The sequence below is a fragment of the Acomys minous genome (assembly GCF_964271855.1).
Source record: "Acomys minous genome assembly, chromosome: 2".
In the NCBI taxonomy this organism is placed as follows: Eukaryota; Metazoa; Chordata; class Mammalia; order Rodentia; family Muridae; genus Acomys; species Acomys minous.
The window spans coordinates 132,573,348-132,585,808 of NC_140484.1; the positions used below are offsets into that span (position 1 = coordinate 132,573,348).

Sequence of the window (12,461 nt, forward strand, 5' to 3'; positions counted from 1 at the left end):
AGTATTTAAGACAGTGTGGAGAAGAAGGCGCTCTTTGGCTTTTAGCTTTTGTCTTTTTCTTCCTGGGCTGTAAGGTGAGCTAGCAGGCCTTTTTTCCCTGGGCTGTCAGCCAGCAAGCTTTTGGTGTTTTCCTTTGGGACGGGAGCTGAGTAGGAAGGTCAGCTGGGTGCTTTTTCTCTGCCTCTCTGAGCTAGCAGGTTTTCACCCCAACATCTGGCTCCTGAGTCTTCACTGGTAAAATCAGACGATTTGGGATTTTTCATTTTTTTAACAACAGGATATGGAGAAAGTGGCTTCTGGAGTCTGGTGGCAAGTACATCTAATGAACTGTTCCTAGCCAGATCAGCAAAATAAGAATGGCTCCTCAGATGAATAAAGGTTGGGAGATATTTATTTTCTTTAAACAAGATCATAAATAACAAAGAAACAAAAATCGGTCCCAGACTGGACCATGCAGTGGACAAGGTAGGAAGTTGTTGGTGGAAAGTGGAGAGGCTACACGTCACCGAAGACAGTCACAGAAAGATGGGTGTCAGGGGCTGCCCCTCCCTGCCATGGGAATGTCGTGCCTGGACAGCAGGGGGAGGCCACAGCGAGGACAGGGGACGCTAGTCCATGATGCTTCTACACAGTGACATGGGAAGCACAAGTAGAGTGAGAAGCTGTGGGTCTAGAAGAGGCACACGAGCACTTGGCACACCTCCAGGAACCAACTAGGAAAATGGTTAAAGTCAATCATTAAAAACAAGTCCACGGGATTTATCCCACGGCTTTGTGCATGGGCTGTGTTTAACCTGGCTGCTCTGTGGCAGATGGGGGCTCATGAGGCCCTTGGAGCAGCCTGGCCTCAGCCCAGGGCAGGTGCCCAGTCATGTAGGAGTGGGACAGTGGGCTCACCCAGATGGGAAGCCATGTGCTTGGACTGGCTGGACCTGGCTTACAGCTGGTTTCTTGGGATACTTGCTATCCACTACCTCTCCCTGAACCTAAGGCTAGACCCCTGGTCACTATGGATCCTCCAGACTTGGAGCAGTTAAGACTGGGATAAAGGTACCTGACTGTTGTTTTATTTGAAAGGGAAAAATAAGGGCCAGTGTGTGCATTGCCCATCCCCATGAGGTAGGGCAGGACCATGCCAAGAACATCCTCAAGGAATGGAGATCCCTGAGCCTGGGGAGACATATGGACCCAGGTACATTGTCAGATGTCAGGAACAGGGCCAGGGAGCAGCTCTGGAGGCTTCGCCCTAGGCAAGGCAGGGAACACAGGAGGGGAGGGGTAGAGCTCGGGATCCCAGACTGCACAGGCCACTGTTGGACACGGGCCCGGGAGAACAATGCTTTTGACAGTATACAGGAAAGGGTTTTACATCTGGGGATGGCCCTCTACAAGGAGCTGGTGTCACAAGGCTGGGCAGGATGGTGAGGAGGAGACAGCGGCATCACAGTGCGATGTATTTACAACAGAGCTCAATGTAGAGGGAGGCGTGGACGGCAGGTCACTAACAGCCAGGAAACACACTGTCAAGGGTAGAAAGAGGGGGGAACCATTACAAACTGAACCTCCACAAGCTTTTACCCAGCCTCCTCCTTTCTCTAGGTTGGACTTCCTAATAACCACCAATGTCCCCTCTCCTTACAGCACCACACGGGGCTACACAGGGGTGCTGCCTTCAGGGGATGGCTCATTTGACCAGACACCAATGGTTAGAAGCCCCAAACACTTCATTCAGAAGTCACATCTTCATAATTGATCCATAGGGGCCATGGATGGTCAGTTAGCAGAGAGGGATGGGTAGCATAAACCTTCACTTTCGTGGCTGGTTCACTGTACCAGGTCCCTGTCATGTTTGGTGCCCACCACTCCTGTCACTTTCATCTCTCATTGCCTGGCAGGAGCCGTCCATGGCAGAAGACATTTCTTCTACAAACTTTCTGAGGTAGGGCACAAGTTCCCTGCAAAGCCTCACCAAAATCTGAGAGAAGGCTAACAGGAGTGACACCTCATGTGACACATGGGCTCAGAAACAAGGGCCTCCTCCAGTGCAGAGTAGATGCTTGTGAGGTAGCCCAGAACCACCTAATGTGGGTCTACATGTCTCTCCTTCAACATATGCCCAACTTGTCTTCCTAGTCATACCACAGCTTTCCAGGATGAGGGCTTGCTTGCCCACTCTCCCACTTCTAGACAAGCCATTGTTTCACTTTTGCCTTCCCTGACAAATGGTACCATCTAGAAACACTTTTGATTGGCAAGATTAGGTTTAGGAGGTGCTTCTGGAAGAGAGTGGACAGATGCCAGGGTGCTACTGTGGTGCACAGGACACACCCTGACCCCAGCAGAGAATCACCTCTCCCCCAGGTCAGCAGTGCAAGGATTGGAATCCCATCTAGACCACTTCATGACCTCTATGGCCTGCCGCACTCTCCTCGGCAGGAGGCAGGACACAAATCTCTGGCAAAGGTGGGTTCTCATCCCAGCCTCCTCAGAGAACAGCCACCTCACTGTAGGAGATGAGTGAGGCATGACTCAGTCATAGCTCAGCAAGACCCCACTGACTAGAGCCCACACACAACCAAGAAAACACACTGCAATTTGTGACGCAGACCAGGCAGGGCTGAGACAGAGATGTTCATAGTCCCTCAGATTCTTGAGTTTTGAGGTGGGTGAGATACACACATATATCTTGTGTGTACTTACCACTGGAATCCTCCAATGGGCTCTGCAAACCTGTGCCGGATCAGGAAAGTGGCAACAGCTTCAGCGACCTGGAAGAGGAGAGGCATTCCAGACCCCATGAAGGTAGGTGCCGGGCTTAGCACTGGGAGCCCTGGGGCTTGCTGGGCTCACTGGTGCTCTCATAGCACTGCTGTATGGCTAGTGTACGAGCAAAAGGACCGAGACGCAGGGGCTCCTGGCCAGGGATGAGTCCAACGAGGCAAAGAGGAACAAGGACCGGTTACTCACAGAGGGTTACAAGCACCTTATCTCACAGGAGGAGCCCTATTAATCTATGAGTGTAACTGGAACTTAGGGTGCAGTTTGGCTTTAGGGGTAAAAAAGATCTTAGCCACAGGGGCCCGAGAGGAAACGGGATTGGTGGCTCCTCAGTGCAGACATGCACAGTCAAGGCGACAGGTGCTCACCAGGAAGGAGCTTGGGGTGGGGTAGACTGCGAAGGTGTGTGAGCAGCAGTTGCAGACAAACCCCAGGCCACAGGCTTTTCCTACTTTCTGTGGGACCCACAGTCCTCCCAGTTGTCCTCTTAAGTCGCCAGGCAGCAGACTCACCTTGTCAGGGGCATCCTCGTGGACTGCATGGCCACACTGGGGTAAGACCTGCATCTGGAACTTCCCTGGAGAAGAGACAAGCAGGTGACTTCAGGGACAAAGGCCTCCCCTCCCCTCTGTACCTCACAGGTCATTGGGCAGCCCAGGAGGCTCTCCCCAGGACACTCTGGACACAGCTACCAAGTCTGACGCGTGCAGCTGAACCCTTGCCCATGCTCCCTTCACTTTCCACTTCTGCCTTTTGTACTTTCCTTCCTAATTGGTATAAATTTACTTTGGACAGAAAACTTAGCTCCTGTGCTCACAGGAGTCAGTCCAGCAGAAGAGTAAACACAACACGAATGTAGACGTTGTCCAAGGTGAAAATGGGCACACAGGCTGTACAAGTGTGACCAACGGGCTTCATGGGCCAGCAGGCATCCAGACAGGTTTCTGTACACCCACTCTCAGGAGCAAGGCTTGTAATGGCAATTACTCTTGGCGTGTGCAGATTTGCGTGCCCAGCCTGGGAAAGCAGGGGCCACATGTGGAGCTCTTTAAGTTAGGGTAAGAATGCGGAAATGGGTTATTACAAAACACAGCAGATGAGTACTTAACAATGGGCCAGGCACTGCACGATATGCCCCCTCACACTGCCTTACAGCACACTGCAAGCTCATGACTTATAGTAACTTTGGGGGTGGGGGTATTTAGGATTGAAACTAGGGCTCCAAGCATGCTACTCAAACACTACCACTGAGTTATACTCCAAACCGTAATATGACAATTAATAAAAGTGAACAGCAAATGGGCATATAGCTTTCCTAGTGTATATTGGTCCAAGGGTTTGGTAATCAAAACTGGGGAAAAAAGAATGACTATAGCTGAGCTAGACTGGCCTATAGCATGAATGGCAGCTGCTTGCCAGGCACCAAAATACTCTAGTTAAGTGCTAAGTACTGGGGGCAGTGGGTGGGGGTGAGACCCCCTTTTTCCATCTAAAATGTAAGAAAGTTGGAGAAGTCTTTGTGGCCCTCATGCCAGCTGCAGCAATAGTTCTCTCATGCAACAGTAGTTCGTGTTTTCAGTGTACTAGTCTACCCACTGCTAAAGCCGATTCTGCAGTCTCACTGGGTACCCAAACTAGTTACGATGAGGGCAATGTCCTGTGTCCTCAGTGAAGGAACTGAGGCCATACCACTCATTAAGTGGCCCCCTCCTGCATGAGGCCGCCTCTCCCTCAGATTTCTTATATTATTAATGCATTATTCTTTTTGTAAAAAATTATTTATTATTTATACAGTGTTCTACCTGCATGTAGGCCTGCTGGCCAGAAGAGGGCATCAGATCTCATTATAGATGGTTGCTGGGAATTGAACTCTGGACCTTTGGAAAAGCAGCCAGTGCTCTTAACCTCTGAGCCATCTCTCTGGCCCTAATGCATGTGATTCTAATACAGTAAAAAATGGGTCCTGCTACACCCACTGCTGCCGCATGGCTCTCGCATTTGTACTTGTGTGTGGTGTTCATATCCATTGTACCTCGTACTCCCTTTGAGACCAGCATGAATGCGCTCATTTTACACATGAAGAACATTCCAGCTGATACAGATTACCAGGAAGGCAGCACCCAAGACTCACCAGCACTCTGCTCCCTCCTCTCCATGATGTGCTCTTAGAGAACTTATGCTCACACTCACCATCTCAGAGCACCTCCTGTCCTCTGACTGCCCACCCCACCTGCAGAGCATCTCCTGTCCTCTGACTGCCCACCCCACCTGCAGAGCATCTCCTGTCCTCTGACTGCCCACCCCACCTGCAGAGCATCTCCTGTCCCCTGACTGCCCACCCCACCCGCAGAGCATCTCCTGTCCTCTGACTGCCCACCCCACCCGCAGAGCATCTCCTGTCCCCTGACTGCCCACCCCACCCGCAGAGCATCTCCTGTCCTCTGACTGCCCACCCCACCCGCAGAGCATCTCCTGTCCCCTGACTGCCCACCCCACCTGCAGAGCATCTCCTGTCCTCGGACTGCCCACCCCACCTGCAGAGCATCTCCTGTCCTCGGACTGCCCACCCCACCCGCAGAGCATCTCCTGTCCTCTGACTGCCCACCCCACCCGCAGAGCATCTCCTGTCCTCTGACTGCCCACCCCACCTGCAGAGCATCTCCTGTCCTCTGACTGCCCACCCCACCTGCAGAGCATCTCCTGTCCTCTGACTGCCCACCCCACCTGCAGAGCATCTCCTGTCCTCGGACTGCCCACCCCACCTGCAGAGCATCTCCTGTCCTCTGACTGCCCACCCCACCCGCAGAGCATCTCCTGTCCCCTGACTGCCCACCCCACCCGCAGAGCATCTCCTGTCCTCTGACTGCCCACCCCACCCGCAGAGCATCTCCTGTCCCCTGACTGCCCACCCCACCTGCAGAGCATCTCCTGTCCTCGGACTGCCCACCCCACCTGCAGAGCATCTCCTGTCCTCGGACTGCCCACCCCACCCGCAGAGCATCTCCTGTCCTCTGACTGCCCACCCCACCCGCAGAGCATCTCCTGTCCTCTGACTGCCCACCCCACCTGCAGAGCATCTCCTGTCCTCTGACTGCCCACCCCACCCGCAGAGCATCTCCTGTCCTCTGACTGCCCACCCCACCTGCAGAGCACCTCCTGTCCCCTGACTGCCCACCCCACCTGCAGAGCACCTCCTGTCCTCTGACTGCCCACCCCACCCGCAGAGCATCTCCTGTCCCCTGACTGCCCACCCCACCTGCAGAGCACCTCCTGTCCCCTGACTGCCCACCCCACCTGCAGAGCACCTCCTGTCCTCTGACTGCCCACCCCACCTGCAGAGCATCTCCTGTCCTCTGACTGCCCACCCCACCTGCAGAGCATCTCCTGTCCTCTGACTGCCCACCCCACCTGCAGAGCACCTCCTGTCCTCTGACTGCCCACCCCACCTGCAGAGCACCTCCTGTCCCCTGACTGCCCACCCCACCTGCAGAGCACCTCCTGTCCTCTGACTGCCCACCCCACCTGCAGAGCATCTCCTGTCCTCTGACTGCCCACCCCACCTGCAGAGCACCTCCTGTCCCCTGACTGCCCACCCCACCTGCAGAGCACCTCCTGTCCCCTGACTGCCCACCCCACCTGCAGAGCACCTCCTGTCCCCTGACTGCTCACCCCACCTGCAGAGCATCTCCTGTCCTCTGACTGCCCACCCCACCTGCAGAGCATCTCCTGTCCTCTGACTGCCCACCCCACCCAAAGAGCATCTCCTGTCCTCTGACTGCCCACCCCACCCAAAGAGCATCTCCTGCCCTCTGACTGCCCACCCCACCTGCAGAGCATCTCCTGTCCCCTGACTGCCCACCCCACCCTCAGAGCATCTCCTGTCCCCTGACTGCCCACCCCACCCTCAGAGCATCTCCTGTCCCCTGACTGCCCACCCCACCCTCAGAGCATCTCCTGTCCCCTGACTGCCCACCCCACCCTCAGAGCATCTCCTGTCCCCTGACTGCCCACCCCACCCGCAGAGCATCTCCTGTCCCCTGACTGCCCACCCCACCTGCAGAGCATCTCCTGTCCTCTGACTGCCCACCCCACCCGCAGAGCATCTCCTGTCCCCTGACTGCCCACCCCACCTGCAGAGCATCTCCTGTCCTCTGACTGCCCACCCCACCCGCAGAGCATCTCCTGTCCCCTGACTGCCCACCCCACCCGCAGAGCATCTCCTGTCCCCTGACTGCCCACCCCACCTGCAGAGCATCTCCTGTCCCCTGACTGCCCACCCCACCTGCAGAGCATCTCCTGTCCTCTGACTGCCCACCCCACCCGCAGAGCATCTCCTGTCCCCTGACTGCCCACCCCACCTGCAGAGCATCTCCTGTCCTCTGACTGCCCACCCCACCCGCAGAGCATCTCCTGTCCCCTGACTGCCCACCCCACCCGCAGAGCATCTCCTGTCCTCTGACTGCTCACCCCACCTGCAGAGCATCTCCTGTCCCCTGACTGCCCACCCCACCTGCAGAGCATCTCCTGTCCTCTGACTGCCCACCCCACCCGCAGAGCATCTCCTGTCCTCTGACTGCCCACCCCACCCGCAGAGCATCTCCTGTCCTCTGACTGCCCACCCCACCCGCAGAGCATCTCCTGTCCTCTGACTGCCCACCCCACCCGCAGAGCATCTCCTGTCCCCTGACTGCCCACCCCACCCGCAGAGCATCTCCTGTCCTCTGACTGCCCACCCCACCCTCAGAGCATCTCCTGTCCTCTGACTGCCCACCCCACCTGCAGAGCATCTCCTGTCCCCTGACTGCCCACCCCACCTGCAGAGCACCTCCTGTCCTCTGACTGCCCACCCCACCTGCAGAGCATCTCCTGTCCCCTGACTGCCCACCCCACCTGCAGAGCATCTCCTGTCCTCGGACTGCCCACCCCACCCTCAGAGCATCTCCTGTCCCCTGACTGCCCACCCCACCTGCAGAGCATCTCCTGTCCTCTGACTGCCCACCCCACCTGCAGAGCATCTCCTGTCCCCTGACTGCCCACCCCACCCTCAGAGCATCTCCTGTCCTCTGACTGCCCACCCCACCTGCAGAGCATCTCCTGTCCTCTGACTGCCCACCCCACCTGCAGAGCATCTCCTGTCCTCTGACTGCCCACCCCACCTGCAGAGCATCTCCTGTCCCCTGACTGCCCACCCCACCTGCAGAGCATCTCCTGTCCTCTGACTGCCCACCCCACCCGCAGAGCATCTCCTGTCCTCTGACTGCCCACCCCACCCGCAGAGCATCTCCTGTCCTCTGACTGCCCACCCCACCTGCAGAGCATCTCCTGTCCTCTGACTGCCCACCCCACCTGCAGAGCATCTCCTGTCCTCTGACTGCCCACCCCACCTGCAGAGCATCTCCTGTCCCGACTGCCCACCCCACCTGCAGAGCATCTCCTGTCCCCTGACTGCCCACCCCACCCTCAGAGCATCTCCTGTCCCCTGACTGCCCACCCCACCCGCAGAGCATCTCCTGTCCTCTGACTGCCCACCCCACCCGCAGAGCATCTCCTGTCCTCTGACTGCCCACCCCACCCTCAGAGCATCTCCTGTCCTCTGACTGCCCACCCCACCTGCAGAGCATCTCCTGTCCTCTGACTGCCCACCCCACCTGCAGAGCATCTCCTGTCCTCGGACTGCCCACCCCACCCGCAGGAAAGAGAGCAGTCTCTGGATGGCTTACCCTGCATCTGGCCTATGGTCAGATCTTTATCCAGTCTATCAACACCTAGAACAAAACAGGAGAGTCTGTTAGTAGCTCCCTAGAGGAGGCCTTGTGCGAGATGTCCTCTGGGTAAACCCTGCTGCATGGCTACAAACACCACTGCACTCCCAAGCCTGACACAGTTCTGATTCCATTCTCACCAGAAGAAAAATTCCACGTTGAGATTTCTGGGTAATCATGTTCCTTTTTTTTTTTTTAAACATTTATTTATCTTATTTATGTACTTGACTATTCTGCCTGCCTATATGTGCCTGGCACCTGTAGAGGTGAGAAAAGGGCGTTGGATCCCCTAGAACTGGCATTACAGATGGCTGTGAGCCACCATGTGGGGAGCAGGAACCAACCTCAGGTTCTCTGGAAGAATAACAAATAATCTTAACTGCTAAGCCATCTCTCCAGCCCCAATCATGCTCATTTAAAGATATTTACATGAAAACAAAATTTTACTGTCTAAACACTCACAGTACTGAGAATGCTGTAGGAGTTGGTTTTGGTTAGGTCACCACGGTGCCCACTGGAGGGCGTCTGCACCCTGCTAGGTTTAGGTCTGTGTACAGAGGAGGCTAGAGGCTGTTTCTCCAGTTTAGAAGCTGCCACCTGTTCGGTTTGTATTAACAGTTCTAATGAGGTCACATCTAGATGACAAAATCCTCACACTTGTATGGAATGAACTGTCCCTCACAATTCATGCTGAAGCACTAACCCCAGGGTATTTGAAGATGGGGTCTACAAAACAAAATTAGGTTGTAAATAGGTGTCTCTGACACAATAAGAATGTTGTCCTTACAAAAGACACCAGACAACTGTCTGCTTTCTCTTGGCCATGTGACAGCACAGAGAGACGGACTGTGAACAGGGAGAGAACGCTGAGAACTTAAGCCTTAAGCCAGCTAGTACTCTCTGATCTTACATTTTGAGCCCCAGACTGTGAGAAAATAGGGTTCAGTTCTTTAAGTCAACCAATCTATGGTATTTGATTATTCCAGCCAAGGAAACACACACACACACACACACACACACACACACTTACCAGCCAAGAGTAGCAGTTTAGGAATAGGACAACTAAGAAAGAGATTGGATAAGCCCCGAAACCAGCCATCCCAGTACTTTTCTGTTTTTGCCAGTTCAATTCTCCAGGTGTACGGATGGTCCTTCTTGGTCTGCAGGAACAAAAGCAAGGAGAGTGTGAGGGCAGGCCTGGGAGCAGGGCAGAGACAGGTCTATGGGAGGAGAGCGTGAGGGCAGGGCAGAGACAGGTCTGTGGGAAGAAAGGGGAGCCACACTGTTGAGCACCCACTACGGCCCAGACAGCTCATTGTACCTTTAACCCTCCTAACAGCGCTGTAGGCTGCTGTAACTTCAGTTTTTGAATAATCTGAAGTTTTCCTTTCCACTGTTATTTACTTTCTCCTGGCTTCCATGAGCTTCCTGCCTCAACCACCCAAATGGCTGGTACACAGACATGGTCCAATAGACCCAACAACTTTTGCAGATTCAGGATACTTTCTTCAGGTCACAAAGGTAGTTAATTATTGAGTGAAGATGGAAGTTTCCTTCCAGTAACATATCAACAAAAGAACACACGCAAAGATCACACTGAAGTAAAACAAAACAGCCCTCTCCCAAAACACCTAAGAGAAAGAAAGAGCAGAAACTGCCATTCAAGTTCGAGTTTCTATCAGAAAAATGTGACAGACTTACAGGAAAGAACAAGCTGATTTCTGGTAGAGTATATTTTTCTCACTTTTGGATTTTATATGATGATGACTAGTAACATGTGACAGATATAACAAGTGTCAACACCTGTCCTCCCTTGACCACTGGATGCTGAATGGGCACAGTGTGCTATCAAGCCCCATACTTCCCTGCATCACGGACATAGGTCAAATACTGTAACTGAGGAGATGCTACATCAAGTGTAACATAAAACTCTAACTGGGTCTTGAGGAAGCCCTATTTCCAGTTTTCTGAGTTAGCGCCAGATAGATTTCCAAAGTGGTTGTACAAGTTTGCATTCCCACCAGCAATGAAGGAGTGTTCCTCTCTTTCCACATCCTCGCTAGTATGTGGTGTCACTTGAGTTTTTGATTTTAGCCATTCTGATGGGTGTAAGATGGAATCTCAGAGTCGTTTTAATTTACATTTCTCTGATGACTAAAGATGTTGAACATTTCTGTAACTGTTTCTCAGCCATTCGATATTTCTCTGTTGAGAAGTCTCTGTTTAGCTCTGAACCCCATTTCTCAATTGGGTTACTTGGTTTGGTGGTGTTTAATTTCTTGAGTTCTTAATATAGTTTGGATATTAGACCTTTGTCAGATGAAGCGTTGAAGATCTTTTCTTCTGTAGGTTGTCGCTTTGTTCTGTTGACAGTGTCTCCTGCCTTACAGAAGCTTCTTAGCCTCATGAGGCCCCATTTATTAATTGTTGACCTTAAGGCCTGGGCTGTTGGTGTTCTGATCAGGAAGTTATCTCCTGTACCAATGTGTTCCAGGCTCTTCCCTCCTCCCCACTTTTTCTTCTAACTTTTAGTGTCTCTCATTTTATGTTGAGGTCTTTAATCCACTTGGACTTGAGTTTTGTGTATGGTGACAAATATGGGTCCAATTGCATTTTTTTCTACATGTAGACATCTACTTAGACCAGCAGCACCATTTGTTGAATATGCTATCCTTTTTCCATTGAATAGACTTGGCTTCTTTGTCAAAAATCAAGTGACCATATGTGTGTGGATTCATTTCCGGGTCTTCAATTAGATTTGATTCCATTGATCAACCAGCTTATTGCTGTGCCAGTACCATGTTGTTTTAATTACTATTGCTGTATATAATACAGCTTGAGATTGGGTATAGAGATTCCTCCTTGGAATATACCCAGAAGAAGCTCCAGCATACAACAGGGACATGTGCTCTACCATGTTCACAGCAGCCTTATTCATAATAGTCAGAACACGGAAACAGCCTAAGTGTCCCTCAGTAGAAGATTGGATAAAGAAACTGTGGTACATTTACACTATGGAATACTACCTAGCTATTAAAAACAAGGAATTTCCAAAATTTGTGGACAAATGGATTTAACTAGAAATTATCTAAATGAGTGAGTTAACCCAGAAGCAGAAAGAGTCAAATGTTATATACTCACTTATATCTGGACTAGCCCAAGGGGCATGTCCCATGAAAGTCTTCACTTATCAGGAAAGTGGGACAGAGGGGAGGACATCGTATTGGGACTTTAGGTGAGAGAAGCATGGGAGAATGGGGAAACAGAAGGATCTAGAGGGTCCTAGAAACCTACAGGAAGAACATTATGATGGGCGGATCTGGGCCCAGCGGTCCTGCTCAAACTATGGCACTAGCCAAGGACAATATGTGCAGTAAACATTGAACCCCGACCCAGATCTAGCCAATGGACAGGACATTCTCCACAGTTGAGTGAAGAGTGGGGACTGACTTTCACACGAACTCTGGTGCCCCATATTTGACCATGTCCCCTTGATGAGGAGGCCTGGTGGCACTCAGGGGAAGGATAGCAGGCTACCAAGAAAAGACTTGATACCCTATGAGCATATACAGGGGGAGGAGGTCCCCCACTTCAGTCACAGTCATAGGGGAGGGGAGTAGGGGGAAAGCAGGAGGGAGGGAAGAATGGGAGGATGCAAGGGATGGGATAACTATTGAGATGTAACATGAATGAATTAAAAAAAAAAACTAGCTGTGGACATGAGCTAGCACAGCATGCTGAACATCAGTGGGCAAGTAAGATGTCCACATTACCAAAGTGACCCATAGAGTCAGTGACATCCCCATGGAGTCTAAATGGTATTTCTGAAGCTATTTTAATGATCCTAAATTTGTCTAAGATTACATAGGATGCTGAATATCTAGCCAACTTTGCATAAGAGGAAGAAAACTGGAGGACCCA

At 52.4% G+C, this 12,461-nt stretch overlaps 1 protein-coding gene across 2 annotated transcripts in view; it reads right to left on the reverse strand.

The window, feature by feature from the left end:
• Nucleotides 1–373: 373 nt before the first annotated feature.
• The window catches only part of PPME1 (protein phosphatase methylesterase 1), a 53,054-nt gene continuing 40,966 nt past the window's right edge, over nucleotides 374–12,461 (reverse strand). For both annotated transcript variants that reach the window (XM_084772947.1, XM_084772948.1), the window contains exons 10-14: nucleotides 9,571–9,700; nucleotides 8,499–8,543; nucleotides 3,291–3,355; nucleotides 2,701–2,768; nucleotides 374–1,520 (exon numbers count right to left, since the gene is read on the reverse strand). In XM_084772947.1, the coding sequence (XP_084629073.1) occupies nucleotides 1,502–1,520; nucleotides 2,701–2,768; nucleotides 3,291–3,355; nucleotides 8,499–8,543; nucleotides 9,571–9,700 (327 nt within the window). In that variant the 3' untranslated portion in view covers nucleotides 374–1,501. The remainder of the gene's footprint in view (nucleotides 1,521–2,700; nucleotides 2,769–3,290; nucleotides 3,356–8,498; nucleotides 8,544–9,570; nucleotides 9,701–12,461) is intronic.